Source organism: Callospermophilus lateralis, chromosome 1 (assembly GCF_048772815.1).
Source record: "Callospermophilus lateralis isolate mCalLat2 chromosome 1, mCalLat2.hap1, whole genome shotgun sequence".
NCBI lineage: Eukaryota > Metazoa > Chordata > Mammalia > Rodentia > Sciuridae > Callospermophilus > Callospermophilus lateralis.
In genome coordinates, this window is record NC_135305.1 from 224,722,436 (window position 1) to 224,750,399 (window position 27,964).

General features: G+C 63.0%; 2 protein-coding genes across 3 annotated transcripts; both read right to left on the minus strand.

Annotated features, from left to right (window-relative positions):
* Nucleotides 1–29: 29 nt before the first annotated feature.
* Hcn2 (hyperpolarization activated cyclic nucleotide gated potassium and sodium channel 2) lies at nucleotides 30–15,323 on the minus strand. The gene is made up of 8 exons (XM_076852642.2): nucleotides 14,689–15,323; nucleotides 6,529–6,952; nucleotides 5,742–5,903; nucleotides 4,838–5,056; nucleotides 3,540–3,686; nucleotides 2,419–2,659; nucleotides 2,163–2,327; nucleotides 30–1,348 (listed from the first exon to the last, which is right to left on the minus strand). The coding sequence occupies exons 1-8, from the start codon at nucleotides 15,321–15,323 to the stop codon at nucleotides 648–650; spliced, it is 2,694 nt and encodes an 897-aa protein (XP_076708757.2). The 3' UTR covers nucleotides 30–647.
* A 4,588-nt stretch (nucleotides 15,324–19,911) lies between these two features.
* Bsg (basigin (Ok blood group)) lies at nucleotides 19,912–27,885 on the minus strand. Of its 2 annotated transcripts, XM_076852738.1 has the most exons (9): nucleotides 27,755–27,885; nucleotides 23,495–23,842; nucleotides 22,582–22,738; nucleotides 22,012–22,094; nucleotides 21,723–21,859; nucleotides 21,361–21,637; nucleotides 20,809–20,833; nucleotides 20,564–20,631; nucleotides 19,912–20,484 (listed from the first exon to the last, which is right to left on the minus strand). In XM_076852738.1, the coding sequence occupies exons 1-8, from the start codon at nucleotides 27,816–27,818 to the stop codon at nucleotides 20,568–20,570; spliced, it is 1,155 nt and encodes a 384-aa protein (XP_076708853.1). In that variant the 5' UTR covers nucleotides 27,819–27,885; the 3' UTR covers nucleotides 19,912–20,484; nucleotides 20,564–20,567. The 2 variants fall into 2 exon arrangements, with proteins under 2 accessions (XP_076708853.1, XP_076708849.1); XM_076852734.1 differs by lacking the exon at nucleotides 23,495–23,842 and having other exon boundaries at nucleotides 27,755–27,875.
* Nucleotides 27,886–27,964: the final 79 nt, after the last annotated feature.

The following is a 27,964-nucleotide window of genomic DNA, read 5'->3' on the forward strand; positions in this document are numbered from 1 at the left end:
GCCAATGCTGTTGTTTATTGCGCGGAATGGGGAGTGGGGTTAATGGGGCGCGGGGGCCGTAGTGGGCGCTGCTCCTCGGCTCGTCGGTACATTCATCGCACGGCGGGGACCCCAGCCTTGGCCCCACGCCCAGTGCAGCCAGGACGCCTGCCCCTGGTGCCAGGTGCTGGGGGTGGGAACTGCTGTGCCCACTCCCAGGGGTCACCTCAGATGCACATGGACAGGAGCAGGCCAGTTATTGCATGAGCGCGATGGGGACAGCAGGAAGCTGAAGGCCAAGTATTGCACTTAAAAACACTCCTCAGACGCGGCCACCTGGGAGGGCAGGGCCGGTGGGGCTCCACATCATCTTTGCGGCCAGTGGCCGGCCCCGTCCCCGTTTTACAGTTGGGGGAACTGAGGCACCGAGGTGAAGGGAGCCCCTCGCGGCCACCACCAAGGGTAGGGGCGATGGGGGTGGGCGCAGGGTGATGAGGGGGCAGCGGGGCTGGAGGGGCCGCGTGCTGCCCGCCACCCGTCGGACTAGCCTACCTACGTCCCTCTATGGCTTCTGCGCGGGTGGGCGGTCGGGCAACGGGAATGGCATGGCTTTGGTCTGAATGACGGCCCTGCCCGGCCCGTCTGGCCCGCAGGGCAGTGTGCTAGGGTCACAAATTGGATGAGAGGCGTGAGCGCGCAGAGTCCAGCGGGAGGCCGCTAGCGGCGCTGGGCGAGGCTGAGTCCCTGCGGTCTGGGCTGGGCCCCGAGGCCCGGGGGGTGGGTGCTGGCCCTAGCCTTGGAGTGGAGCTGCTGGCTGGGCGCACCGAGGTCACGGGTCCGGGTCCAGGTGCTCCGTGGGGCAAGGAGGGCTGTGAGGCCGACAGTGGGCGTGACGCACGGCTCAGGCGACGTGCGGGCAGCACAGGCCCAGCGCGGGGGGCAGCAGGGGAGCTGGGAGCTCCGCTGTAGGGTGAGGTCCGCAGCGCCCGGGGGCTGGCGGGTGCGCCTGGGGGGCTGGCGGCAGGGGCGGGCCCCGGTGAGGCTCCAGGGACAGCTGCGGTAGGCACCGGTGCCGGGGAAGCGCGGCGCAGGAGGCGCGGTGAGCCCAGGGCCAAGGGCCCCACAAGTGGGCGTGCCACTTGCGGGCAGAAGCTCATGGCCACCGCCTGCTGCAATGTGGCAATGGCAGAGGTGACCTGCGGCGGCGGAGGCGGCGGGAAGAGGCCGACGCGCTGGCCCAGCTCTGCCTGCTGCACCATCTCGCGGTCGTACTTGACAATCTCCTGGATGATGGCGTTCTCCTGGTTGTTGAACACGCCCGAGCTGAGGTCGTGCTGCACCTTGTGCAGCAGGATCGAGTTCTTCTTTCCTGTGGGGAGACGGGCATCAGCGCTGCAGGGTCCAGCAGGACCCAGCGCTCTGGACAGCCCGCGGTGTAAAGCACCTACTGTGTTGTGTTCTTGCTATGTATGTCTGGCACGAGCCAGGTGCCTCCTGGATTCAGCAAACATGGGTGCCTGCTGTGCATACTGAGCATCCTCGGAGTACCAGAAGTGTGCAGTAAGTATACTTGGGGCACCTACTGTGTGCAGCAAACACATAGGGTGCCTACTCTACACAAGTAGATATGGAGTGCCTGCTGTATACAAGTGGTTGCTATTGAGCACCAGTGCCTTGTACAGTCTGAGCAACTACTGTGTAAAGCAAACAGATATTGAAGGTCCACTGCATACAGTATACATGGAGCACTTCTGGACTTCAGGAAGCAGATTTTGAGCACCTGCTGTGTACAGGCTGTGTATTAAGCACCAGACACACTTTTTGGATACAGAAAATGTCAGGCCTCCTTCCCACTCGGGGTCTCTGTACCTGCCACATCCGCTCCAGAAACATACCTTTCCCCTTCTGGCCTGGCCATGCCTCCACCCTGGACACAGCATGGCTCCTCAGGGATGCCCCCACATCCCCTCCTCAGTGTCACACTGCGGGGCTTGTGTAATTGGCCTCAGGGGGCCTCCGGGTCCACTCCCATGCCCTGGCACACACTGTAGGCACTTAAACACGGAGCAGGTGGACTGCACACTACAGGCAGCACCCCCTTCTCTTCCTTGCCAGGCAGGGTGGGGTCCCAAGGGTCTGAGCCACCAGGCCATGCCCCTCCCCGCCCCACCCGGCCAGCTCACCGATGCGGTCCAGGCGGTCGATGGCCACGGTCTCAAAGGCACGCCGCATCATGGGGTACTCCTCCAGCACCTCATTGAAGTTGTCCACACTCAGCGAATAGAGGCGGCAGTAGGTGTCGGCCCGCACGCTGGCCGTGCGCCGGCCCCGTGTAAGCAGGCAGATCTCTGTGCAGGCAACAGGCCCTCAGCCGCTGGACAGCCTGCCCACTGCCCTTGCTGGGGCCACCCTGCCTGCCCTGTCGGGCCCCAAGCTCACCCCCAAAGTAGGAGCCATCAGACAGCTTCATCTCCTTGTTGCCCTTGGTGAGCACACTGACCACACCATGCTGGATGAAGTACATCTTCTTGCCCACAGTCCCCTCACGGATGATGTAGTCTCCCGGCTGGAAGACCTCGAACTTGAGCTTGGTCAGCATGGCTGTCACAAAGTTAGGGTCAGCATTGGCGAAGAGCGGCATGGAGGCCACCAGCTTGCGGCAGTTGAAGTTGACGATCTCCTGTAGGGCGGGTGGGCTGGGCTGAGCTGTGGCCTGGGACCGGAGCTTGGCCAATGAACAGCCTCTCCCACACTGGCCAAGCGAACCCGGGGACAGGCCACTGGATGAGCAATCAGTAACAATACACAAGGACCGTTTCTACAGGTCACCCCAAAGAGTGGAGGAAAGAGCAGGAGGTAACTCAGGGAGGCTGTTGTGCACAGCAAAGAGGCACCGCAAGCCAAGGCGGGAGACAGGCGTTAGAGGGCTATCAAAGGCCCGTGCCCTCCATGCACAGAGGCCTCCTCAGAAGGGGGGGACAGGAGACAGCACACAGAAGCCCCTGGGGCATGTGCGGTCCAGGCCGGCCAAGCCGGGTGGCAGGCGCTCTGAGGGGCACCTTGCCACAGTGCCAGAGCCGCTGAGACCCAGCAGCCAGCTGCCGCCCGGGTCCCCTCAGGGAGGCAGAGGCCCCTGTGGCACAGCGGGACGAAGGTGTGTGGGGGAGCCAGCCCCGGGTCCCTGCCCGCGTGCTGAAGAGGAAGTGGAAGGCTGGGCCAGAAGGGCCAGCAGCACTCCGGCAGCTGGCATGGTCTTGAGTGGCTCAAGGGCTGTGTGGACACCTGACCAGGCTGCCCAGGGCGGGGGTGGCCAGCGACGGCCACCACCCAGGGTCCTGTGGGCTGGGGAGTGCTCCGAGTCAGACTCTGGTGGTGACTGTGTGGCCCGCTGTGAGGACCTCTGTGGTCTGCAGGTTCTGTCCTGCAGGGCATGAGGGTGATGATGACGACCAGTGGACACCACGGTACGCCTCCCGGGAGGCCCTGCACCCCGGCCCCTTCCAGGTCCGTCACCCCTCAGGGCCTCGGCCCAGTGTGCTGTCCAGCCCGGCTGGCCTCACCTCCCGTAGGGGGCCGTTGAGTTCCCCCAGGATGCTGTCCTCATCGAACATCTTGCCTTGGTAGCGGTGCTCGTAGTAGTCGTGGATCTTCTGGCGGAAGTCGGCAGGCAGCTTGTGGAAGGACATGTACTGCTCCACCTGCTTGTACTGCAGTGCGAAGGGCAGTCAGCAGCTGCCGGCCAGCACAGGACCCACCGGCCCTGGGACGCGCAGCCTCCTCAGCCCGGGGGCTGCGGACCCGGAGCAACACTGATGCATGCTTCTACATTCAGCTTGCATTTCTGGTGTCCTGAAGCATCAGTGTCAAGTCGGTCCCCAGGAGGACCCTCAGGGCTGCCAGGCGATGGAGTATGGGAGGCAAGGGGGAGGTCAGATGCTCAGCAAGGCTGTACAGACTCAGCGCGCCCAGGCACGCTGGGCACACACTCAGCTGGACACTCCCCTGCTGCTGTCTGGGTCTGAGCTCACTGAGCAGGCCAGGCCTGTCTGGCAGCCCAGCCCCTGAGACAAGGCCCCCAGCGGACTCCTGATCCCAGGTGCCCATGCCTTGGGCCTTCCCTGCCAGCCCTGGCTTCCCTGTCTTGCTCTTTCCAGGACCCACAATGTCAGCCTCCCCCACACAGGGCACAGGGTGCAGGTGCCAGGCCCTGCTGTCCCCAAGACGGTGCCTCTAGGTGCACTTCCGCCCCAACCCTGCCCGGCCACAGCTGCTCTGAGCTCAGCGGAACCCGTGACGGCAGGCGGGTGGCGGCACCAGCTCATGTTTGGGTGCAAGGCCCATAGCTTCCGGACAGCCGTGGTGCCTGGCACAGGGCCCAGCCGATCTGGCTGTCCCGGCTGGCACTGCTGGGGGCCCGCAGCTCTCAGCCGGAGCCAGTCATCAGCACAGGGCAGCAGACACCTCGGGAGTGCAGCCTCGCAGGGGAGCAGGCACACAGTGGAAGGCACAGCCCCAGGCCAGGTGGACTGCACTGGGGCCCAAGCCCACTGCTCCTCAACCCTCCCTCCCCTGCTGGCCAGAGGGGGAGTGGCCAGCAGCCTCACCAGCCCTGAAGCCTGGTGTGCACTGTCCCCAGTCACCAAGCCTCTGGGTGCCCCACCCAGCCCCAGTCCTGATGCCAGGGACCAGCCCTTCCCAGCTCCGAGCCCCTGGGCTCCTACCTCCCCAGTCACGGTGGGTGTAATGGGTCCACAATGCCCCCTGGCCTCCCCCTGGGGCCCTCTGCACAGAGCGAGAGGAGGGCACCCCCCATCTGCCTCTTCAGGATCCCTGGGTAGGGCTGTCCTCCCCCTCAGACCTTCTCCTGGTACTGGCGCCTCGAAGAGTCCAGCGACTGGATGAGGGCGGTGGCGTGGCCGATGAACATGGCGTAGCAGGTGGCACCCACGATCATGCTCAGCATGGTCAGCCAGATGTCCGTCATGCTCTCCGGTGCCTGCCGCCCGTACCCGATGCAGAGCATGTGGCTCATGGCCTTGAAGAGCGCGAAGGAATACAGCTCGCTCCAGGAGTGGTTCTGCAAGACCAGGGTGGGCGGTTGGGGCAGCAGCACCCTGGGGAGTCCTAAGCCTCCTCCCTCCTGTGGGCACTCAGGTGGTGAGCTCCCCGTGTTCAGACGTAATCAAGAGAAGGAGACCCAGGCAGGGGACATGTGTGTCCATGTGTCAAGAGCCTGCTGCCCCCTCCTGATTCACTCCTGGAGAAACTAAGTCCCAGGGCAGCGAGACTGACCAGCACGTCTGAGAGGCCAGGAGAACATGCAAGTTCATGCAAGGGGACAGGAGAGCTGGGGACACTGGGGCCAGAAGGGCAGAGGGCCCACTCCTGGGTGTCCTTAGTTGACCAGGCTGGGGAAGGGGGGCTGTGGGCCTGTCCAGGAAATGGAACTGCCTGTGCGGGCAGCAATTAGACAATGGGTTCCTCAGCCCAGGCTGCTGTGCCAGGCGCCGGGGAGGGGCGCCTGTGGGCTCTCCCTCTGTGTCCCTTGACCCCATCACGCCAACTGTCAATGACCCACTGCTCTGCGTCCGGCCTAAAGCATGCCAGGCCTGTAGGTCTAGGTGCCCCTGGCCAGGGCAGGAGCAAGGCTTGCCGGGCGTCACCCTGGATTTGCACCTACCAGGTGCCCTTGTAACAGTCAGTTACCAGGCCAGCAGGCAACGGGCACCTTGGCAGCTCCGCCCCCCACGTGCGGGGCTCACCACCATGTTGTTGATGGACACCCAGCAGTTGCTGGGGAAGTCCTGCAGCATGGGCACCAAGAACTGCAGGCAGCCGTCCCAGTGGCACAGCAGCAGCATCATGCTGATGAGGTTGCAGATGCGCATCACCGCACTGGCCAGGTCATAGGTCATGTGGAAGATCTGTGGAGAGTGCAGCCCTGAGCATCTGTAGGCCCTCCCCAGGGACACTGGAGGCCCTGGTGGCCCTGCAGCCCCCCCCCCCCCGCATTCCTGGCCCCTGAGCTCCTGCAGTGACCAAGATGGCAGGAGTGCAGAGGCAGGGCTGGGGCAGGGGTCCAGTCGTGGGAGCAGGGAGCTGGCCTTGTCTCTGGGCCTCTGGCAGAGGATGTGGATATCTCCCGGTACAGGGTGGAAAGGCAGGGCGAGGGAACAGTCAGGTGGCCCGCGGTGGCCTCTTCCCTTCTGTCCTTATGGCTGCAGGGGCAGCAGGGCGTGCTCTGTGGTGGACCCAGGAGCCCCCTCCCACCTGGACCTGAATCCTGCAGCCATAAGGACCAGGGGGAAGAGGCCACCCCCTCTCAGTCCCTGGAGGACTGTCTCCTGATGCTCCCTGCCCCAGGCCTCCCCCCTCTCCTCCCTGAACCCCCACAGCCCAGCCCGGAGCCTCCCATCGTGGCCCTGCACCCCGCAGCCCGGCAGCTTTAGCTGCCTGCCACCAAATGCCTGGCCTCCGGATCCTGGCTTCGGGCCCCTGGGTTCCTCTTGGCCTCGGCCCCGCCCCCCTGGAGCCCCCGGGGGTCCTCACCTCCTCCCACTGGTGGATGTAACGGATGAGCCGCGACAGGCGCAGCAGCCGCAGGAGGCTGAGGATCTTGGTGAAGCGCACGATGCGCAGGGCGCGCGCCGTCTTGTAGACCTCGGAGTCGATGCCCTTCTCCACGATGAGGAAGATGTAGTCCACCGGGATGGACGACACGAAGTCCACCACGAACCACGTGCGCAGGTACTTCCTCTTGATCTTCTCGGGGTCCAGGATGATCTCCGTGTTGTCCTCGATCACGATGCCCGTGCGGAAGTTGAGCACCAGGTCCATGAGGAAGAAGGTGTCTGAGACCACGTTGAACACGATCCACGGGGCAGTGGTCTCGTCCTTGAAGAAGGTGATGCCCACGGGGATGATGATCAGGTTTCCCACCATGAACAGCAGCATGGTGAAGTCCCAGTAGAACCTGGGGGCGAGACGGCCGCTCACCCCACGCCCACGGTCCAGCGCCCTGCCCGGAGTCCCTCTCTGTGGCCGGCTCTGCCCTGCCCTTGAGGGTGCAGACGAGAAGCCCCAGAGACTGCTCAAAGTAGACTAATGTCCACACGATCAAGAGGGGACGAGGCCTGGCCCAAGACTGGCCTTCAAAAACCATCAGGGACAGAGGAAGACGCCCAGGTGGCAACCGAAGCGGGGAGGGACCCTGGGCAGGTGGGAGGGCAGAGGGGAGCCAAGCCTGGGCCCACCTGGGCCTCCAGGCTGCACCCTGGGGGGCGGGGGGGGCTAGAGGAAGGCGGGCCAGGACTTGGCAGCATCTGGACCTTTCATATAATAAATACACATGCAAAGGCAGCCACAGGCCACTCCCGCCCTCCAGTCCCCCAGGCCAGAGGCACATCCCAAGGTCCGGTCCAAGGTAGCTCGCGAGAAGCACTGGCAGAAATAGGCCTCTGCACTCAGGGACACCCACTGATGGCCAGGCATGGTGCTGAAAGTGGTGTCCCCTAACAGGGACACAGGCCCTCAGCTGTTGAGAAAATGCAAATCAAAACCTGTTTAAGGGAGAACTATTTGGTGGCTCCTCAAAAAAGTCAAGCACAGGGTCACCACCCAACTCAGAGTCCTCCTGGCACACCCTGAAGCAGGAAGCCAGGGCTCTACAGTGGCCTGACTCCACAGCCAAGGACAGTGGAGCAGGACAGTCCAAGTGTGCTGTGCGTCCAGGGGTGACAGGAAAACACAGCAGGCCATTCACACCAGGAACAAGGCCACAGTCTGTGACCCAGTGACAAGAGACATCCAACAGCAGAGTCTAGAGGGGAGGCGGACTCATGGAGCTTCCCTCCTGCTACGGCTGAGAGAGACCATCTGACCCTGACAGAGCAGGTGGCCCTGAGACAGCACACCACGTGCAGCCGTCACCATGCTGTCACCCCAGCAACTCCGGACGGAGGCTGAGGCAAGAGGGGCACAGTGTTGTCTGTCTGTTGTTGCCTGGGGATGGAACCCAGGCCCTTGTGCATGCAAGGCAAGCACTGTCCCAACTGAGCTGTATCCCCAGCCCTTTTTTAAAAAAGAATTATTGAGAGACAGGGTCTCACTGAGTTGCTTAGGACCTTGCTAAATTGCTGAGGCTGGATTTGAACTTGTGATCCTCCTGTCTCAGCCAGCCTCCCAAGCCACTGGGATTACAGGTGTGGCCACTGCATCTAGCAAAAAAAAAAAAAAAAAAGAATTTTTAAAGGGCTGGAGATATAGCTTGGTGGTAAAGCATCCCAAGTTCAACCATCAGTACCAAGATCGTGAGAGCCAGGGGGCAGCAATCCCAGAAGCCGGGGGTGTTGGGGATGAGTGGAGCCTGAGACTGGGGTCTGAGCCCATAAAGCACCCCACGAAGATCAGGCAAAGGAGGACTCAGATTTCCAGCTGAGGGGCTGGACACACCTCGTGTGCGTGAGGCCCTGGTTCCATCTGCGGCACCACCAAAAAAAAAAAAAGTTTGGGGACCCTTCCCCCAGACTGTGCCGGCCTCTCTCCACTCCCTCCCGGCAGGGGATTGTGGGGCTGTGTGGGGCATCCAGTGGGCCAGCCCCTGCCGGGCCCTGCGGTCAGCTCTTTGTCTGCTCAGGCAGCACCTGAGGGCACAGCCGCCTGCCCGTGGCCCTGAGCTCCACTTCGGGGAACTGATCTCAAGGAAACCATCCAAACGGGAGAGGAGAAAATTCAGAAAGTGATCTGTCCTGAGACGTTCGCGGCAGCTCAGTCTGTGAAAGCCAAGGCTGGACAGGACCCAGCACTCTGGGATGGCTCCGGTCCCCAGGACCTCAGCCACGTGGAGAGGGGCTGGGCTCACGGGCCCCACAGACCGCTGTGGTGGTGATGAGTCCGCAAGAGGGTGCAGGGGGCTGACACCAGCGGGATGGAGAGGGCACCTGCAACTTCAAGGTCAAAGTCCAATGACTCGGCTCCAAGGTCAGGAGCTCCTCCTCCTGGACTGGACAGTGCCTATGGGCTCAGACCCCAATTTGGTGCTCACCCATAGGGTCCCAGGGTCCCAGCACCAAGCAGGACCGAGGGGCCCCACCTGCCTGCTGCTCCCCACCCTTCGGCCCCCGGAGGCCACTGTGTGGCCCGCCCTGGACGAGAGCTGCCTGCCTCTGGGTCCAGACCAGCAAGAGAAAGCCAAGAGCAGAGCCAGGACAAGGCCACGGTCCAGGAGCCACCACAGGGGCCTGGAAACAGTCCCCACGGCCCCGTGACACTGGGCACCACGGTGGCACCTCTCATGGACTCTCTCCACCTCCTCACTGACAGCTGGGCCTGCTCCGCCAGGTGATGGGTACAGCACCAGGCCAGGGCTGTGCCTGTCCCCAGCCCCTGGGGTCACCTGCTGTGACCATCTCCCCAGGCAGGGCGGCACCCCTGGGTCACGGAGTTTGGAGCAGAGGGTGTGGGACTAGAAGAGCGCTGAAGGACGAGGAAGGCAGGGGCCATCCCCATGGCCCCTGGGGGGCCTGCCTAGGACGGCCAGGATGCCCCCCAAGGGCCCAGACCCCGACCCTTGCTCACCAGCTGGCTCCCACGGGAGGCGTCAGCAGGGGAACCTGAGTTCAGGAGTGTCCCTCACCAAGGGGAACTGAGCTGGGGCAGAGGCAGGGTGCCCTAGGCCTGCAGGGCGTCCACTGCAGCCCAACACCCCACCCTGGCCTGGCTCGCCCTGGGCAGGGAGGTCTGGGGACCCCCACCTGCCTCTTAGCCTGTGTAGGGCTCCTGCTCCAGAAAGCAGGGCCCAAGAGGGAGGGACCTGGGTTGTGGGGTCCCCATGGGTCCCCTCCCCTCTGGGTCCGCTGCCTTCTGTGGCCCCCGCCTGGAGCCCCACCCACCCGCATGGAGACACAGTCAGTGCTGGCTTCCCAGGGCCCTCCTTCCTGACCAGGGCCTTCGCTGACCAGGGCCAGTCAGCTCTCCAGCGATTCTCAGCAAGAACCTGAATGACCACAGTTAAACTCTGTTTCAAAAACCAGGGAGCTGGGCACAGAGGCTCACACCTGTCATCCTAGTGCTCAGGAGGCTGAGGCAGGAGGATCTGAAGTTCAAGACCAGTCTCAGCAACTTTGGGAGGCCCTAAGCAACTTAAATCCTGTCTCAAAATAAAAAAATAAAAGCGGCTGGGAATGTAACTCAGTGATAAAGGACCCCTGGGTTTATTCCTCACTACCAAAAAAAAGAAAAAAGAAAAAGCAGCAAAATCGAAGACATGTAACATTTGTCTTCAACTCTTAGAAATATTCCTTAAAATTTTTTCTCCCTATTTAGGTTCAAATTGTTTTAATTCAATTGCTTTACATTTTTATGATTATCTATTGATATTAAAAATGTTGGGCTGGGGTTGGGGCTCAGCAGCAGAGCACTTGCCGGTCATGTGTGAGGCCCTGGGTTCAATCCTCAACACCGCATAAAATAAATGAATAAAGTTTTTCTTTTAATATATTTATTTTTTAGTTTTAGGTGGACACAATATCTTTATTTTATTTTTATGTGGTGCTGAGGATCGAACCCAGTGCCTCACGCATGCCAGGTGAGCACTCTACCACTTGAGCCACATCCCCAGCCCCATGAATAAAGTTTAAAAACTTTTAAAAAATTTTTAAAAATGTGGTACTGGATACAAAAAGTCAGCGGGGCTCCAAGGCACTTGCCTATAATTCCAGCCCAAGGTAGAGGATCACCAGCACAAGGCCAGCCTCAGCAACTGAACGAGACCCTGTCTCAAAATAAAAATGAAAAGGGCAGGGGGTGCAGCTCAGCAGTAAAGCGCCCAGTGCCAAAAATAAATAGATAAATAAATAAAAGTCACCCCCAGCAAATACAGCCGCGGAGGAGGCCTGGCCGCTGCCCTGCCCAGCCGCCCTGCCCGGCCGCCGGGTCCCAGGTCCACCCACACCCACTGGCCGCTGGCCTGGGCTCAGCTTCCTGCGATCGCGCTCTGCCCTCCACGGTCACAATGGGAAACTGAGGTCCCTCAGCGGAGCGGTGGGAGGGCTCTGCCAGCGCATCTGCAGCCCCTGCCGGAGCAGGGGCCCTGGAAGCCTGGCCGCTGAAATCCTGAGGCTTGAGGTCAGGGCTGGGTGGACCGGCAAGGCTGAAGCACCCTAGTCTGTTTCCCCAGTGTCTACACATGTGGTCAGAAGTGGTGCCCAGGCAGAGAAGGGCAGGCGCAAAGGCCCTGAGGCCATCATGGGGTCCTGGCACAGGAGGCAGGAGGTTTGAATGACTGGGAAGGACCAGGCAGGAGCTGTCAACCAAAGGCCAGGCAAGGCAGCAGTGGGAGGAGAGGGACAGGGCTGACCAGCAGGTGGGCTGACTGGCAGGTGTGTTAAGGGGGACGGTGCAGGCTCTGGCCTGAGCCTGGGCTTGGAGGAAGGGCCTCGGCAGCGCTCCCCTGGGGCCCAGCCAGGCCCTGAAGCAGCCACCCGACTCCTGACCACAGTCTCTCCTTCCTCACCAGAGGTGGCCTGGGCCCAGTGCCCCCGTGGGGGCTGCTGCCCACCCGGACATGGGACCCCACCCCTCCCTGGTCACCGCTGGGCCATGTGGTTCAGGAGCAGGTGTTCATCTTCCAGGACTCGCAGGGCAAGAGGCCCCAGACTGACCTGCTGACCCACTGGCTATGGTGGGGGAGGGGCCCAGGCTCGGGGGACCCAGGGGAAGAAGGCAGCAAGTCCTGGCCTGAAGCCCCCCAGGGCCTCCCTCAGCCAGTCCTTCCAGGAGCATCTGGAGCGCAGAGCTGAAGACCTGAGGGGCAGCAGGAGTGGCCGCAGTTAGACCTCCGAGGCACTTACAGTTTGGGAGTCAGAGGGAAGTGGAAAGGGAGTCACACCTGGACCATTGTTCTCTAGGGGCAAGTGGACACCCCCAGGCCACCGCTCCTGGGGACAAACTGCCACCTGTCCTCAAAGCTGCCTCTCACCCAGAGACTGTCACAGAAGAGGGAAATGTCACAGGGAGGGAAATGTCCCCCGGGCCAGTCCCGGTGCCTGCTGCCCTCTCTCCTGCTTGCCACTCTGCACTTGGGAACCAGGTGCAGGAGAAGGGCAGGGGTGAACCGCAGTCCTCAAAGGCTCTCCTGTGCCCCCGACTGCGTCTCCTCAGAAGCTCCCAGACACCTCTTGGGCATCTGTGCTGGGCACCAGGTCTACACTGCTGGATGCTGGCCCTGGGCTTTCACAGGGTGGACCTGTCCAGCAGTGAGCCTAAGACCTGCTGGTGTCCGTCTGGCGTCCATGTTCTTTGCTAACATGTCCTAGGTGCCCCCAGTGCCAGCCCCTGACGTGACAGGCTGGGGTCTGGAGGGAGCCCACTTGGCAGGGGCTGCTGCTCCCCCAGCGCAGGGCACAAGGCTGTGAGGTTGGAGCCCATAGGAGCTGCCAAGACTGTGGCCGTCCGAGCCCCCATGCCTCCTCCTACACTTGGAGTGATGGAGGCTGGGTGGCCAGACAGGACCCCAGGGACAGCTCACTCTGGGCTGCCAGGGCGCGCCCTGCCCCGGCCCCAGGTCCTACCTCCCTAGGCGGGCACCTTCCCCTCCCAGCGTAGGCAGAGGGCTGCTCCAGCTCTTCACCACACTGACTGCCCTCTCGGGGCTGGGGACAGACCCATCAGGGCACCAAGTCAAGTTGGGAAGTGGAGGAAGGGAGAGGTAGGGAGCCTGGGCAGTGAACGTGGCCCCTGCCCACGCTGTTCCTAGGTATGCCCACCAGCCACCCGGGTGCTCCTGAGGTCCACAGCCATCTCCCTGGGGCCTGTGGACTTCCTCTCTGACCACGGTAACATGGACATCACTAAACGGACACCGGCAGGTCCTCCATCAGGGCGCAGGCAGCTGTACTGGGCGAGGTCCCCAGAAAGTGGAAACCAGGCGGTGCCCATAGTGCTCCCAGCTTCGATCCTGTGCTGATGCGGCCCTTAGAGTCCCAACAGCAGGCCAGGCTCCACCTTGCTTGCGCCTCAGGGACCCCCACCCGGTCACTGTTCACCGGCCTGTGAACCTCTCCCTAGTCCAGAGTGCAGAGCAGGCCAGGCCTGCCCAGGGTCCTGCAAGCAACTGTACCCTCAGTGGACTCGTGGGGGCAGACAACTCCTCCAGCAAACTTCCTCCATTTCCAAATTCTCCTCGCCAGGGTTAGCCTGGAGACCACTGGTCAGCAGGCCACGGGGTGCCAGTGATGCTGACGGGTCCCTGCAGCCCTCTCTCCCACCTGCTGTGCCCCCGCTGCTTCTGTCTGGCCAGCTGGCATAAGTCCTTGGTCACAGTGGGGCCAGGCAGACCGGCGGCCCTTGCGGGAGGCAGCAAGGCTGTCCTGTGTCGCTGTCCCATTTTGCAGGTAAGAACAATGAGGAGACCTTGGTCCAAACTCTCCCGGCCTGGGCAGCGAGCAGCATGCCAGCATTCCCTGCGCCTAGGCTGGGGGTCCCAGCGCCCGCCCCCAAGCCCAGGCTGAGGACCCTCACAGCTCGGCAAGATCTCTTTCTTCCAGTCTCTGACAACTGGAGAAACAGAGCTAGAGTCACACAAGTCAGGAGCAGACGTTGGAGGCTTGGAGGGGACAGGGAAAGGGAGAGCCCCACAGCCCTTTCCGCCTAGCTCTGGGGTTCCAGGAGTAAATGGAGGACCCCAGCCCTGCGGGAGGAGAGACTGAAATGGGAGCTCAGGCGGCTCCCGGGCCAGGCGCTGTCCGCGGTGCTGAAACCTCTGGCCAGCGAGCCTGCGACGGTAGGTCGCTCAGGTCTACACCGCTACAACCCTACTTTCGCCCCACCCAAGAACGCACTCCCGCACACCCTGCATCCACCCTAACACAGGTCTCAGTGACCACCAGACACACCCCTGGGGACACGCCTCCCCTAGATCAGCAGACACACGCCCCCAGGACCCCCGCCCCGTCACTGTTCCTGTTCACACACGCGCGACCAGCAGTGACACGCACTGTCCACTCTGAGGGTGCCACACCATGCACGCTCAGGAAAGACTGCAAGCCCACGGGGCCGTGGCCCCGCTCTAAGGCTCTCCACGCATTAACTGGCTCAATCCACGCCAACACCCACGTACCCACAGACACAGGGGAACACCGGCCGGGGGTCGGCGGGATACACCACCTGCGGACCCTCACCCGTTTTGCGCCCCCTTCCAGGCTACCCAGACCCGCCCGTCCAGCGGCTCAGGTGGAGACTGTAGGAGCACTCCGTGACCCGCTAACCCCTTCCCCGCAGGTCTCGCCCGGGCGCGTCCTTCCTGGGCGCCCTTCCCTCCCTCCTTCCTCCCTCTCCACTGCCTCCTCCGCGCCCACGTTCCCCTCTATTCGTCCTCTCCGCCCCTCCGCGCTTAGACCCTGGCCTGTGGCCCGCCGCCTGAGCCATCAAACCTGCCGCAAGGCCGTGCGGGGGATGTCAGGGCGCGTGGGAGGGGGCGCGCCGGGGTCACTGGGGAGCCCACGCACGCCCCTCAGGCGCCCCAAGGGCGGAGCCTCTCGCTCCGCGGTCACTCTGGGGCGGGCCCCAGGCACGCCCGAAGTCACCGAGGGCCCCCCTCCGAGGTCACCGGCCGAACGCGCCGCCCCGCCCTCCCGGGCGCTCCAAGGACGGCCCCCGCGTGCGCCGCTCTTCGGGCCCCTCGGCGACGGCCGGCTCCTCCCGAGGCGGTACCTGAAGTCACTGTACGGGTGGATGATCCAGGCCCCCGCCGACTTCACGCGCTCCTGCTCGCGCTCCACCGCCTTCTGGCTGCCGAACATCCGCAGCGAGAACTTGTTGACGCCGGGCTGCAGGAGCGCGCCGAACTGGCGCTGCAGGAAGCTGGCCTGGCTGCCGCGGGGTTCCCCTGCCGGGCCCGCCTCCTCGCTGCCGGCCTCGTCCGCCGGCCCCGCCGCGCCCGGCGCCGCCGCGGGCCCCGAGGCCGCCCCGCGGCACGAGAACGACACCTTGGGGCCGCGCGCTGGGCCCTCGGGACCCGCGGGGCTGCACTGCGGATCGCCGCGCCCGCACTCGCCGTTTGGGCTGCCCTTGGCGGCGCCGGGGGTGCCCGGGCGCCCGCAAGAGCTATCGCGGCTGCAGAGCCGGGCGCGCGGGCCGCCCTCGTCCGCCGCCTCGGGGGGCGCCGCCTCGGCCCGCGGCGGCTGCTGGTGGGGAGCGGGCGCAGGGCCTGGGGGCGGCGCAGGCGGCGGCGCCGGCGGCGGCTGCTGCTGGGGGGGCGCGGGCGGCGGCGGCGGCGGCGGCGGCCCCGGCGCAGGGGTCGTGCCCGGGCTCTCCCCGGGCCGCCCGCCGCCCCCGCGCGCGTCCATGGCGAGGCGGCGCCGGGCAGTGCGGAGCGGAGCCGCCGCCGCCGCCGCCGGCCCGAGCCCGAGGGAGGGGGGAGGCGGAGGCGGGGCGGGGCGGAGCCGAGGGGGGCGGAGCCTCGAGCGCGGGGGAGGGACGGGGGCGCGTGCCCCGCCTCCACCTGAGCCCCCAGCCCGAGCGCTCCAACCCCGCTGCGCCGGGGAAACTGAGGTCCGGGGCGGCGAGTGGCCCAAGGTCAGGCGGCTCTAGGCCTTGGAGGAGCGCCCAGACCTCACCTCAGAGGGGAAACTGAGGCTCGCGCGATGGAAGGACGTGCCCAAGGTCACCAAGCCCAGCCTGTGGGCCGGGGCCTCTGCGCGCGACCTCCGGGACCTCTTCCCAGCGCCGCAGGCTCACCTCTGTCCGGAGCCGCCCCCGCGCTGGTGCCAGTCTCTATCCTTTCCCTAGATGGAGATTTCCTTAATCAAAGATTGCTTGTAAAAGCCACCAAGACCCTGGCTCTGTCGCCTGTGGGCACTGGACAAAGCCCCTTGAACGTGCGTGGGGAGCTCCCTGCAGAGTTGTGAGCAGTTTGGGGGGCTGGCAGACCCCCGCTCATCCCCTCTCCTGTGTCAGCTTGTGAGACACCAAGGTAGAGCCCTGCAGGAAGAGGTCGATGGAGCCATCTGAGGGCGCCCTCTACCCCAATCCCAAATGGTGCTCTGGAGCTGGGGGGCTCCCATGAGTCTGGTGGGTTTAGTTCGCCATTGCTTCCCCCAGAGCGGAAGCCCCTTCGGCAGGCCCCAGCTGCCCCAGCCGGCTCTGCGAGGTCAGTGGGGCCTGGCCCTAGTTCCCCACTCTGTCCCAGCTCCACTAGAGAGTGGGGGAGGCAGCAATGAGACGGAGTTGGGTGAGGAGAGTGGAGAGAGAGGAAAGCAACCCCTAAGGAAGGGAGGGTTTGGAAATGGTGGGGGCTCTGCTGCCTGGGACCCTCCTCGATGCCCTTGGACCTCCTGAACCCTCCTACCTCCAACCCTCCTGGACCCTCTGGATTTTATGATGTTCCTGGCTTGATGTCACATTGGACAGTGACACTGCATGCCCTCCTCCCTCTGGGACATTGAGGCCAGGAGGGTGGAGATGTGTCCTGTCAGGTCCACAGCAGGTGTACATGAAAGCCCTGCCCCACTGCTTTTCTCTTCTGACAGTGGGTGTGCTGAGCCCCCTCTCAACCCTGCCAGGCTACTCAGACCTGAGGACCCCCATGTCACCCCCAACAGGCCAGCAGTGCCAGGCTGCAGGCTGCCCCAGGCAGATGCGTGTTCTGGCTGAAGGGGGCTCTTTTATGTTCACCCTGGGAAGATGTCAGGCTGGGCAGGCTGCCAGAGCCTGGGCTTGCCGCTGTGCATGCAGAGGAGGCAGGCCCGGCTGCCAGGGGGCCACCGTGCCTGGCAGTAGATGAGGCTGATGGACCCCTCTCCTGCCCATGATTCACAAAGGATTCTGGGACTTGGGGGCCCCAACCCCTTTCTGACCCTAGGGTCCTGGTCACCAGGTCCTGGCCACTCCTCCCCACCCATGGCCCCCATCCTAGGGGGGCATCTGCAGCAAATCCCAGGACCGCCTAAGCCTTCCACACCCACACTGACCTCCTGCCCAGGGCAGAGAGCTCTGCATTTATCTATTTATTTAAGAAACACTCATTAAGCACTTGACCCTGGGGCTGAGATTCAGGGTGGGGCCCATGGCCAGCCAGAGGAGACACAATAAACACCAGGAACGCAAGCTCTCAAGATCTCCTGTTGTCCACTGGCAGAAACTCCAGCCCGCGGGTGGTGCCCAGGGTATCCAGGAAAGCCCGAAGCAGAAGGAACAGTGCCAGCAGGCACAGGCCCTGAGGCTGGAAGGAGCCACACTGACCCGTGTAGTTCACACTGCCTGCTGCCGTAAAACCCCTGGCTCCCCATGGCCTTTGGAAGAAAACTCCATGCCCCCGTTTCTGACGCTGGTGTTCCCACCACTGGAGGTCAGGCCTCCTCCCCGCTGACCTCCAGGGCCTCTGCCCTGCGGCTCGGGTTCCCTCTGCTGCCCCCTTCACAGCACTCCAGAGCCCCACCCACAGGTCCAGGCCTGAGGCTGCATGGAAGCTCAGAGGCCTTTTTAGTAGGAAGGAAGGTTCTGCCCAGGGCTAGGCTGTGGCTCAGCAGTGGAGCACCCGCCTGGCATGGGGATCCGTCCACAGACCAAGAAAGATAAACACAGGGATTGTGTCCACCAACAACTAAGAAACCGTTAAAAATTAAGGAAAGGGTTATGACCAGAGAGTTGGAATCTGGCCAGGAAACCCACCCTGCCTGGCTGGACTGGGCCCAGGTTTACCATGGGGGAGTGTAGGTTTGGGAAGGGCGCAAACCTACACTCAGCCACACCCACAGCTCTGAGGGCGGATGATGGATGTGGCTGGCTGCAGGACCCCAGGCTGTTTCCCCAGTGTCTACACAAGGAGGGGCTCTGGTGCTGTCCACCTGGCATTTGCTCAGGTTTTCTGTCCTGCAAGGTAAGAGAGACCAATGTCTGGGGACTCCCTCCTCCAGCCAGTTCTGCTTCAGGGCTGCTGACCCCTCAACTGTGCCCACCACAGCAAGTGGCCCCAGGCCCCTTCCTTGCCAGGGTGGAAGGCATCATCCCATCCAGGCCTCAGTGCCCGAAGGCCTCAAGATGGTAGGAACACAGCAGGGGCTGGGAGGGCAGCTGTCCTCAACCCTCACAGGCGGTGGGTAAGCACAGGAAGGGCCGGAGGAGCCAGCAGCGGTCAGCCTGGAGCAGGAGCTGCCCGCCAGCTGCCAGCCCCAGTGGAATCCAGCCCCATGAATGAGCCCTTGTCTGTGCAAGGCCGCCAGGCCCTGCCCCTCTGCCCACTGGTGGCTGGGACTCCTGGGACCCTGCAGCCATTTCCGGAAGGTTCCAAGCGTGCAGTTCCTTTGGTGCTGTGGCTTCCCCACTTCGCCCCTGGGAAACTGGCAGGCTTCACAGTGCTGCAGCCACACTAGCAATGGCCTGGTGCTGGCCAGGACTGGCAGAACGTCTGCTGGGCAGCACACAGGGAGTACATGGGCACAAGGGCCCTGGTGAGCGGACCCACCCTCACCTCTATGCAGTCCCCCAGGATCTGTGGACGCTCACAGGCTCACTGAGCCAGTCTGGTGTAGAAGGGATAGTGCCGGGCCCCCAGTGAAACAGCCCCAAGGAGGAGGGCTGAGCTGGACATTGTCCCCAGGTGGGGGCCATCCAGCCTAGGCATACCACAGGCACCAGTGCCCCAAGTGGGCACCCCTGTGCCAAGTACCAGGTTCTGCCTGGGACTCCAGGCCTCAGGTAAAGATTCAGTGGGTCCAGCCCTAGATGTGTGCAGGCCAGGCGGCCAGGGGACCAGGCAGGCGGGCCCTGCCACCAGCTGACCCTCTGGGTGAGGCACTCTTGTGCTCTGGCAGGTCTGGTTGGTGTGTGTGGCCCTCTGGTGGTGGTGGAGGGAAGGGCTGGGTGCATCCCAGAGCACCCAGGGCTCTAGGGCCCATCCTAGGGCTGCCCATTTGCCCCAGCAACGGGCCATGGGCCACGGTTTTCCTGTTTCTCTGAACCTACCCCAGCCCCTGGGATATGCCAATTTCGTAACTGACCAGGCTCCTGCTTCTCTGGGAACCTGAGAAGGGTGTTGCCCCTGCTGGGCCAGCTGAAGGGCGGAGCTGTGCTCTGGGGTCCCAGCCAGAACTGCTCACTGGCCTGCTGTGGCTGCTGGGGCAGGCAACCCCTTCTTTTCCAAAGCTTTTTAGCTGTAGATGGACAGAATGCCTGTATCTTGTTCACCTTTAGGTGGTGTGAAGGGTCATTCCAGGAAAGTGCGCTGCCATCGGGCCCCAGTCCCAGTCCAGGCAGCCCCTTCCTGAGGTCAGGCCCCTCACTGTGGGCACTGTCCTTGCAGCCTTTGGGGCCTTGGCTCATGTGTGAGCAGGAGGTAGAACACACCCTGGCCTTTTTCTCGAGTGGGTTGAAGTTGCCCAGGCTGGCCCCAAACTTGCGATCCCCCTGCCTCAGTTTCCTGAGGTGGGAATGCACCCAGCAAGGCTCCTTTTCTGGGTGGGAGCACATTCAGGTGCCGTGGGCTTGTGCAGGAACTGGCAGGCAGACTGCCCCCCCGGCAGCTGGAGGGAGGCCCAGGTCACCGCTGAACAGAGTGCTGCCCCTCTAGACCACACAGCCTCACCCACTGTGCAGATGGCACAGGCTCAGAGCACAGAGACATCAAGGGGCTGCCCAGAGCAGCCATCAGCAGGAAACCTGCTTTACTGTTGAGGGCTTCACCCCCGAGCTGCACCTCCACACCTTTTGATTCTCCATTTTGAGATGAGGTCTCAATAGTTGCTGAGACAGGCACCACCATTGCCCAGCTCCCCAGGTCGACCTGGAGACTTGCAGGAACAGACCCTGCTCCCTGGCCCTGCCCTGACAACTGAGCTGCCCACAGGCCTCCCTCACCGGTGACCCCTGCTCGATGCCCTGGGTTCCAGCCACAGGCTCCTGTCACCTGCAGTCATCACAGCCAAGGGGAGCGCGAGGTGGGGTGGGGGTCAGTCTTTATTGTAGGGTTCCCACCAAGCCCAACACTGGAGAGGGTGCTGCTATCCTCGGCTGGAGCTGGGAGTTCTGGAGTCCCATCCTCTGGCACACAGACATCGGGAGGGGGTAGGGGTCACTGTGCAGGTGAGTGGGTAGGTAGGCAGGCAGGCCCTCCACCATCAAGAGGTCTGAGCCGCCACGGAGCCACAGACCTGCAACCTTCATGAAGAAGTCTCCACAGAGCCCAGGGCAAACAGAGCACTGGCCTCAGACAGGCGGGAGGTGGGCTGGGGGCTAGGGAGGGCCACCCACGCACCCACACGCCCAGGCCAGGGAGAGGTGGACACTCCAGGGCTCCAGTGACACATTTAAATGGTGAACACCTAACAGAATTCTATGCACAGAGCCTACTGCGTTTCAACTAAACAGGGGCACGCTGCGATCTGTAACAGGCTCGCTCTGGCCGTGGGCTCTCAGAGGTGAGAATCTGGGATCTTGCAAACACGGGGATGGACTCCTGCTGGAGGCAGACGCAGACACGGGCTCCAGCACACGGCTCCAGTCCTGGGGCGCCTGGAGAGACAGGGGTCCCTCAAATACCAGCCCCGCCCTCACCCTGGGGGGTCCCTGGGGTCCCAGGGTCGGTGTGCACCTGCTCAGGTGGCGTTCCTCTGGCGGACACTCTTGCCCTTATCATTCACGTGGTGACTGCTGCTCTTCCTGGGGAAACAGGGCAGGGCCTCAGCCCATGGGGCCTGGCTGGAGACCCAGCACTCCCCAGCCCAGCCCCGCTCAGAGCAGCACCCTGACTGCCTGGGAGACACCCACCAAGGACCCAGGGAGGTCTGGGTACACACCTTGGAGCCCCCAACACTCCCCCAGTGAGCTAGGACTTACAGCGGTGCCGCGCCTGCGTCGTCATCTGTAGGCACAGCCAACATGGGAGAGAGGAGACAGGCATCAGGAGAGGTCTGCACAGCACACCTGCAGCTTCCCTTGGGGCTCACCAGAGGGGCCAGCCACCCAGGGTCCCTCCCAGGCAGTGGCCGTGCAAGAAAGCTGGCACTCCTCACCTTGGCCAAGCACCTCAAAAGCACTGTGGCCTTGGCCTTGCCCGCACCCCGGCTAAGGACAGCAGCGCAGCCGAGGCCCCTATGGCAAGCATGAGGCCCACACCTGGGGTGGGTGTGCAGGGCCACTCCCAGTGCCAGGAGAGGCCCAGGGCTGCTGCCAGGTGGCAATCAGGGCGCCTGAGGCTACGCCATGCAGTCAGAGGCTCACCAGAGCCAAGATCCTCAAGCCCCCAGCGGTCAGAGGGGACCTGAAGCGCCACTTACCTTGGAGGATGCCAGCTTGAGGCCGAGGGAGGAGAGAGGGGCAGTGAGGCGTGGCAGACCCCGCCCTCCCCAAGAGCTCCCCGACCCCCAGGCTCCTGGGGCTGCAGCTCACCATCCAGGGGCTCATCAGGCTTCCGCCGCTTCTCGTAGATGAAGATGATGGTGACGAGCACCAGCACCTCGGCCACGATGCCCAGGAAGGGCCAGAGGGCAGCCAGGCGGCTGCGCACCCGCAGGGTGATCTCGGCCTTCTCTTGGCCCTCCAGGCTGGTACCATTGCACACGTAGGTGCCAGGGTCGGAACCCATGTCCAGGTCCTTGATGCGCAGCTCCGTCCTGGCTTCTGAAGAACTCACGTAGAATTTGCTCTGGGAGCCGTTGGTGATGACCTAGGGGGACCTTGTCAGACTGGAGGGAGAGCTCTGGGTTCCCACCCGTGGTCCTGCAGCCCTGGGTGCCAGTTTGGGCCCTCACCTGGTATTGGGAGTTGACCATCTTGTACCAGGCCCAGTCGGTGACGGGCGGGTAAGAGTCTGACTTACAGACCAGAGTGACCGCTTCCCCCTCGTTGGCATGCTCAGACTTCTTTACAGCCTTGATATGGGGAGGCCCTGGAGAGAACGAGGAGAGTCCGACACCCAGGCCTGCAGAACTGTCCCTGGGCTCCTGACCCTGCTAACCCCCCGCCGACCCCCCCCCAGAAGGGCATGGCAGAGTGCCCCGGCCCAGGCCCCATGCAGGGTGCCCTCTGCCGAGCACTCACCACTCACTGTGATCTCAGCCCTGCCCATGAGCTCAGGGAGGAAGACACAGAAGTACCTGCCAGAGCTATCCTCCATGTTCACCCTGCAATTAGGTAGGAGTGAGTTTGGTCTTCATGGCCAGGCAGCCCGCCCTCAGGAACTGGAGCCTTAGGGTGCCTGTGGCTCACAGAGGGTCGTCCTAACCCAGCCACCACAGTCCCGTCAAGACTGTGTGCAGTGACCCGCCAGGGAGGCCCTCAGGAGGGGTCGCAGACCAGAGGCAGCCAGGGACCCACTTAATGAGCCTGCTGTAGCTGCCAGCCCTGCCTGCACCCATGGCCCGTCCGCCCCAGTAAGCCTGCACAAAAGGCCCAATTAGGGTAATGCCCAGCCATGGGGCAGGCAGAGAGGGGCGCCAGGGCTTGGCTTCTGAGGCCTCCACTTGTGCACAGGGCCCCAAAGAGCACCCCAGGACACAGAGGCACCTGTATCCCCAGTGTTGGGGTGGTTGGCCCGCACTGCCCCCACACCTCCGAGGACCCTCTGGACCCCTCTGGGCACAGGATTGCTGGCAGCAGCCCCTCACTCACTCAAACACTGTCTGCAGGTCAGGCAGGACGTCCTCTTTCAGCACCTTGTCACCCTTCACCCACTGGTGGCCAGTGACCTGGGTGGTGCTGTGATTCAAGGCACAGGTGAGACGCATCTTAGAACCAATGTCCTCCACAGTTGTCAAGATGGTGCCCGCTAGGAAGCCAAGTAAGCTGGTCAGCACACGACGCAAGGACCGTACAAGCCACCAGTGTCCTCACTGCAGACCAAGGCCACTGCTCGATCCAAGGAGCCTCTCCTGCTGCTGCAGCACTGACCTGAGGCACCTCTGTGGGCATCTGACTAGCTGAGCCGAGGATATCCCCAAACCCCCAACAAAGGCCTAGCCTTCGCAAATGAGGAAAGCACGGCTGTCCAGGACACCTGCCCCGCTCTGGGGCACTGCTGGGACCCTCACCCCAGCAGAGCAGACCTCCTGGCTGGCTGCGACACACCCTTCAGGAATCGAACCTGAAAGCATCTAGAACTAGAAGCTGAGAAGCCCCCAGAGGTTCTGGAAGTCCTGCTCCTGGGCTGAGCACGGCCGTGTGGATGCTCAGTGTGGCCACGCAGTGGCAGGTCCTGACCCACTGGTCAGACGCACAAGGGAGACAGGCCAGCCAGGGTGCAGGGGGCCGGGCAGGCACTGGAGAGCAGGGCAGGCAGATGGATGGGACAAAACAGGGTGCAGAGACCGCAGGGCAAAGGGCAGGCCTGCCTACTCCTGCAGGCCACCCCAGGCCCACTGAGCAGCAAGCCCACCGCAACCGTAGAGTCCTGGGTCCAGGTAGGAAAGGCCTTGGTGGGGAGTGGGACGGAGAGCTGGGTGGGGGGCATCTGGATGCTACGGAGCAGGACCCAGGGGCCGGGTGGCACAAAAGGAAAACTGAGGCAGGCACCCCGGCCACTCACGTTCGAGGACCACCACGCTCGCCTGGGCACGGACCCACTTGACCCTGGGTGCCCGGGTCAGGTGGTTGCGGTCGGGGTCGTTGCTGGCCCGGCACTCGTAGGTGCCTGCATCCTCCGTGGTAAGCTTCTCGATGGACACGCTGCTGGCCGCATGCTGGCGGTAGGTGGCGTGGATGTGGACGCGGTCCAACCGAGCGCCATCCCAGAGCTGGGAGCAGGTGTCATTGGGACCGTTCCCTTCAAACCACCACTGGATCTCGGGGACGGGGCTGCCCACAGCCTGGCAGTGCAGTTCCACACGGCCCCCCGCCCACCCCTCTTGGGACAGTGGAGACTCGATGAAGCCAGCTATGGGGAGAGGGTGAGTGTCGCGATTACCATGGGGGAGGAGAGTCGAGGGCAAGGTCAGTGCTGGCTGGGGCCTCCGCGCCACAGCCTGGATGCACAGCGGCCAGGGCCGTCTGCAGTGGGCCCCGCTGGGTGGAGAAGAGGACACCCGAGGCCCCAGAGCCACTGGGGCTCAGCCTGGCACGTGCCCACCTGGGCCAGGTCCTCACCGGAGACAGCACAACGGTGAGGCCACAGTTAGCCAGAGGCTGTGGCTGAGGCCTGTCAGAACCCTTCTTATGCCCTCCTAGTGGGGTCCCACAGGCAGCACCCCACTTCAGCCTGGTACCCTCCATGGAGAACCCCTGCACTTCAGAGCCTCCCAAGCGGGCACAGGTCCTTTGCCCCTACGCTGTTTGGCCTGCAGCGGAAGGCAGGACTCCTTCCCAAGGACACACTCAGGATCTCCGCGGGGCAACCACAGCCAGGCATGGAGAACAGCCCGCCTGGTGGAGGGCGCCGGGCTCAGGACCAGCCAGGCTGGCAGGAAGGGGCCTCAGTCCCCACCACTGGTCACCTGCAGGTTCTTTCTCTGAAATGGGACAAAGGGTCTCAGAACTGTAGAGTGGCAGAGGACACTGATGCAGGCCCTGATACTGCCTAGGGCAAGACTTCTGCAGATGCACAGGCAGGTGTGGGCCCAGGCTCCCAGGGCAGGAGAGATCACAGGCCCCCAGGCCCCCAGGCCAGAGGCCCTCTGCTCTGGAGCAAGGCAGGCACCTGCCCCACAGCTCCAGGGACTGGGCAAGTTGCCTGTCCACCTGAGTGGCTTCAAGGCCTGCAGGGCAGTAGATGCAGAGTCAGCAACTGTTGGCACTGCCTTTATTGTGAAAAGATCACCTCCGGGTAACCCACATTTTGTGGGAGATGAGATTTCCCTGATTGCAAAACTAGCAGCTTGGGGCAGACTGCGGGCAGGGTGTTCCTTGGCCTGGGACTGCTTCGGGCCTCAGCCTTCCTTCACCAAGGGCTTCAGGGCAGTGGCTCCCAAGCTACCACCTTGGCTCTAGAACCTTACTCTTCCCTACCCTAGCCCACCTCTCCACCAGGTGCTATGGATGTCTGCAGGCCTGGGCATGGCTGCCTGGTCTCTGGGGACACCTGGGCCTGATAGTCATGCAGGGAGTCAGAGGGAACCAGAACATCTGCCCTGAGGGGCCTCTCTGCTTCTGTCTTAGAAATGTCGGTGTCTCTTGGGAAATGAAGCCAGATTCATGCACAGTCCTGCCCACAACCCTCCAAGTGGCCTCAGACACAAGGACAGTGCACCCTATGGCTGCCTTTCACTGGGCAGAGCTTTGGGGGTGATGCCAGCACCCAAGAGAGAAGCCAAGGGGAGCTTCTGTCCCTCCACTACCCGCCCGAGAAGGCAGGTCTGGATCCTGCCATGTGATCTGCAACCCACTCCAGCACTCACCTTCATCTAAAAACAGCCACCCTCTCCCTGCCCACTTGCAATCGGGCAGGGCATAAGGCCAGGCCACTGCAGGGTAAGACCGTATATGGTAGAGGGCCCCTCCCAGAGAGCACAGAGTGGCGGCCCACGCCCAGCTTCCCTCCTCCCCCACAGCAGAGCTGCCAGGACTGGGGAGAACGTGCTGGGAGGCTGGCTGTGGGCATCAAATGGCTAGCATATCCCACCCCAGGTGCCCATCTCGGGAGGGTCCCAGTGCCAGCTTCTGAGGAGCAGGCTGGCCAGGAAAAGCTAGCATGGTCACTCAGAGGAAACGGGTGGAACCCCCAGCACCACAAAGTGTAGGAGCATCCACTCTGTGCGGGGGCGCTCTGCACCTGACCCTCAGGCTCTGAGTCCCTTCAAGGGCAAAGCCTGAAAGTGAGATACGCAAGCACAGACACATCCCAGTGTCCCTGCACACCTCCCACACCAGAGACAGCCGGGGCACAACAGCTCCCTGTGCCACGCAGGGGAGAGCAGGGGCTCTGCCAGCCGTTCAGCTCTCTGCTGGCATAAACCTGCTTAGGCTCTGGGCAAGGCGAAGGTCCTCTACCCACTTGGCCACCATGACAGAGCACTGAACCCAATCCAAGCAGGGCCGGTGGGGCTTCAGCCCCTCCCCACCACAGTTTATCTTCTGCATTCACCTTGTGGGGGCTCCTATCTGTATCACCCAGAGAGCCAGCCTCACTGTGGGACTAAGGCTTTTGCCTGGGAGGAGGCCAATAAACGGCCTTTTTGATTACACACAAGGAAACGCTAAAGTGGGTCAGAAGCACTGGTGAAGCTTCTGCTATTGGCAGCCCCCTTCCTGGCCCCTATCCAATGCCCTGTCTTCCACTGCTCAGGCACTGCTATCTGGCGACAGCCCTGACCCCTTGCAGCAGACCTTGAGTTTTGCCTTCATTTCCTGTGCAATGGATCTTAATTTAGTACCAAATAGGGGTCTCAAAAAAAGGAAGAAAATTCCCCCCATGAAGCAAGAATGCTGTCTTGCTCTTCTGGAAAACACCCCTTGGCCCTCTTCCCAGAAGGCCCCGTGTGCAGCACTGAGCACCAATGCCACCAAGTCTACCAAAACAGCACTCTCTGCTTTAACCCGGGAGGCTGAGGCCATGTCCCTGCTGCCTTGAACACCTGACCCCCTCCTAGGCCTCCATTGGCCCACTCGCCCGTCAAGGAGGAGACGGACTAGACACCGTCTCGCTCTTCCTCAGGTCAGACAGCATTTGAGAAGGCAGTACAACCACTCAGGGAGCACGCATGTGTGCCAGATGGAGACAGGGTCCAAATCCCACCAAGAATGATAATTCCTCCAGGCCCGTTCCTTGCACTGCACGTGGTCCCAGCTTCCACCTGCGCACAATAGCTATTTTCCAGATGAGCGCCAAGGTCCCAGTAGCACAGGTCACAGAGGTGCCAGGGCTGTATGCATACCCAGGCAGGATGGGCCACCATGGATGTGCCCCACAGCGACCAATCTGTGGACATGGGTTGGGCAGGCACTAGACCAGCCTGAAGCCCTGGTTCCAGTCCAGAGGGGCTCCTCAAAAGCCCTGGGTTGCGGGGGCAGGGGTTGTGGCTCAGCAGTAGAATCCTCAGCACCACATAGAAATAACCAAGTGAAACAAAGATATTGTGTCCAACTACAACTAAAAAATAAATATAAAACAAACAAAAAACCCTGAGTTGGGTCTCCGTTCCCTTGCCAAAGGCAAGGGCAGGTGGCCACCACTAGTGCCTCTGAGGCCCTCTTCCAGGACTAATCCTTCCCCTACCGGGTCAGACAATGTGGTGAGAGGTTTTGCACCCACACATCCAGGCAGGGATACTGGGGCGAGCCCTAATGGCACTGTTAGCCCCAGGAACTTCCCAGGGTCTTTTCCTGCTTCCAAGCACCAGCAGGATCAGGGGCCTCTCATCTTGGCAGCGCCCCTCCATTTTGTCCCCCTTTTGTTGAGGCTCCCTGAGGCTCGAGGCATCCCTTAGCCCAGGGCCCCCAAACCTCTGAGCGCTGCTGTCCCTAGGGGTGCGGACCCCCAGATGCAGACCTCCTTCACTCCATCTCCCCCGAATCCTGGGTTGCTGCCCCGGTATTACTGTCCCGCGAGGACCTCCAGCAGCACTTCCACCCCCATCCACGGGGCCCAGGGCCCCCCAGGATACCCCTCCACTCCCATTCCCCGAAGGGCCCCCTGAGAACCCCCAAGGTCACCCCCGGCGGGGGCCACTCCACTCTCGTCCCCTAGGGCCCCCCTCAAACCTCTGGGACATCGCCCGAGGCACGGCAGTAGGGCGAGAAACCCCAGGGTCACCTCTCCACCCGGCCCTCGGGGAGGGGGCTCCAGGCGGCGTCCCTCCCCCAGTCCCAGCCCCTCCACACCTCCCGGGCACCCGCAAACCCGCCGGCTCCTCACCCGCCGCGGAGGCGCCCTGAAGGCCCAGCAGCGCGAAGCCCAGCACCAGCAGCACGGCCGCCATGTCGCCCGTCGTCCCGCTCCGACCCTGCCCTGGCGCTATAAGTAGGGGTGGGGGGGAGCTGCCGGGCGCGCGCGCACGCAAGTGGCGTCACAGGGCGGGGCACGCAGGACGCCACGCCCTGCGCACGCGTGCACACGCACGTATGC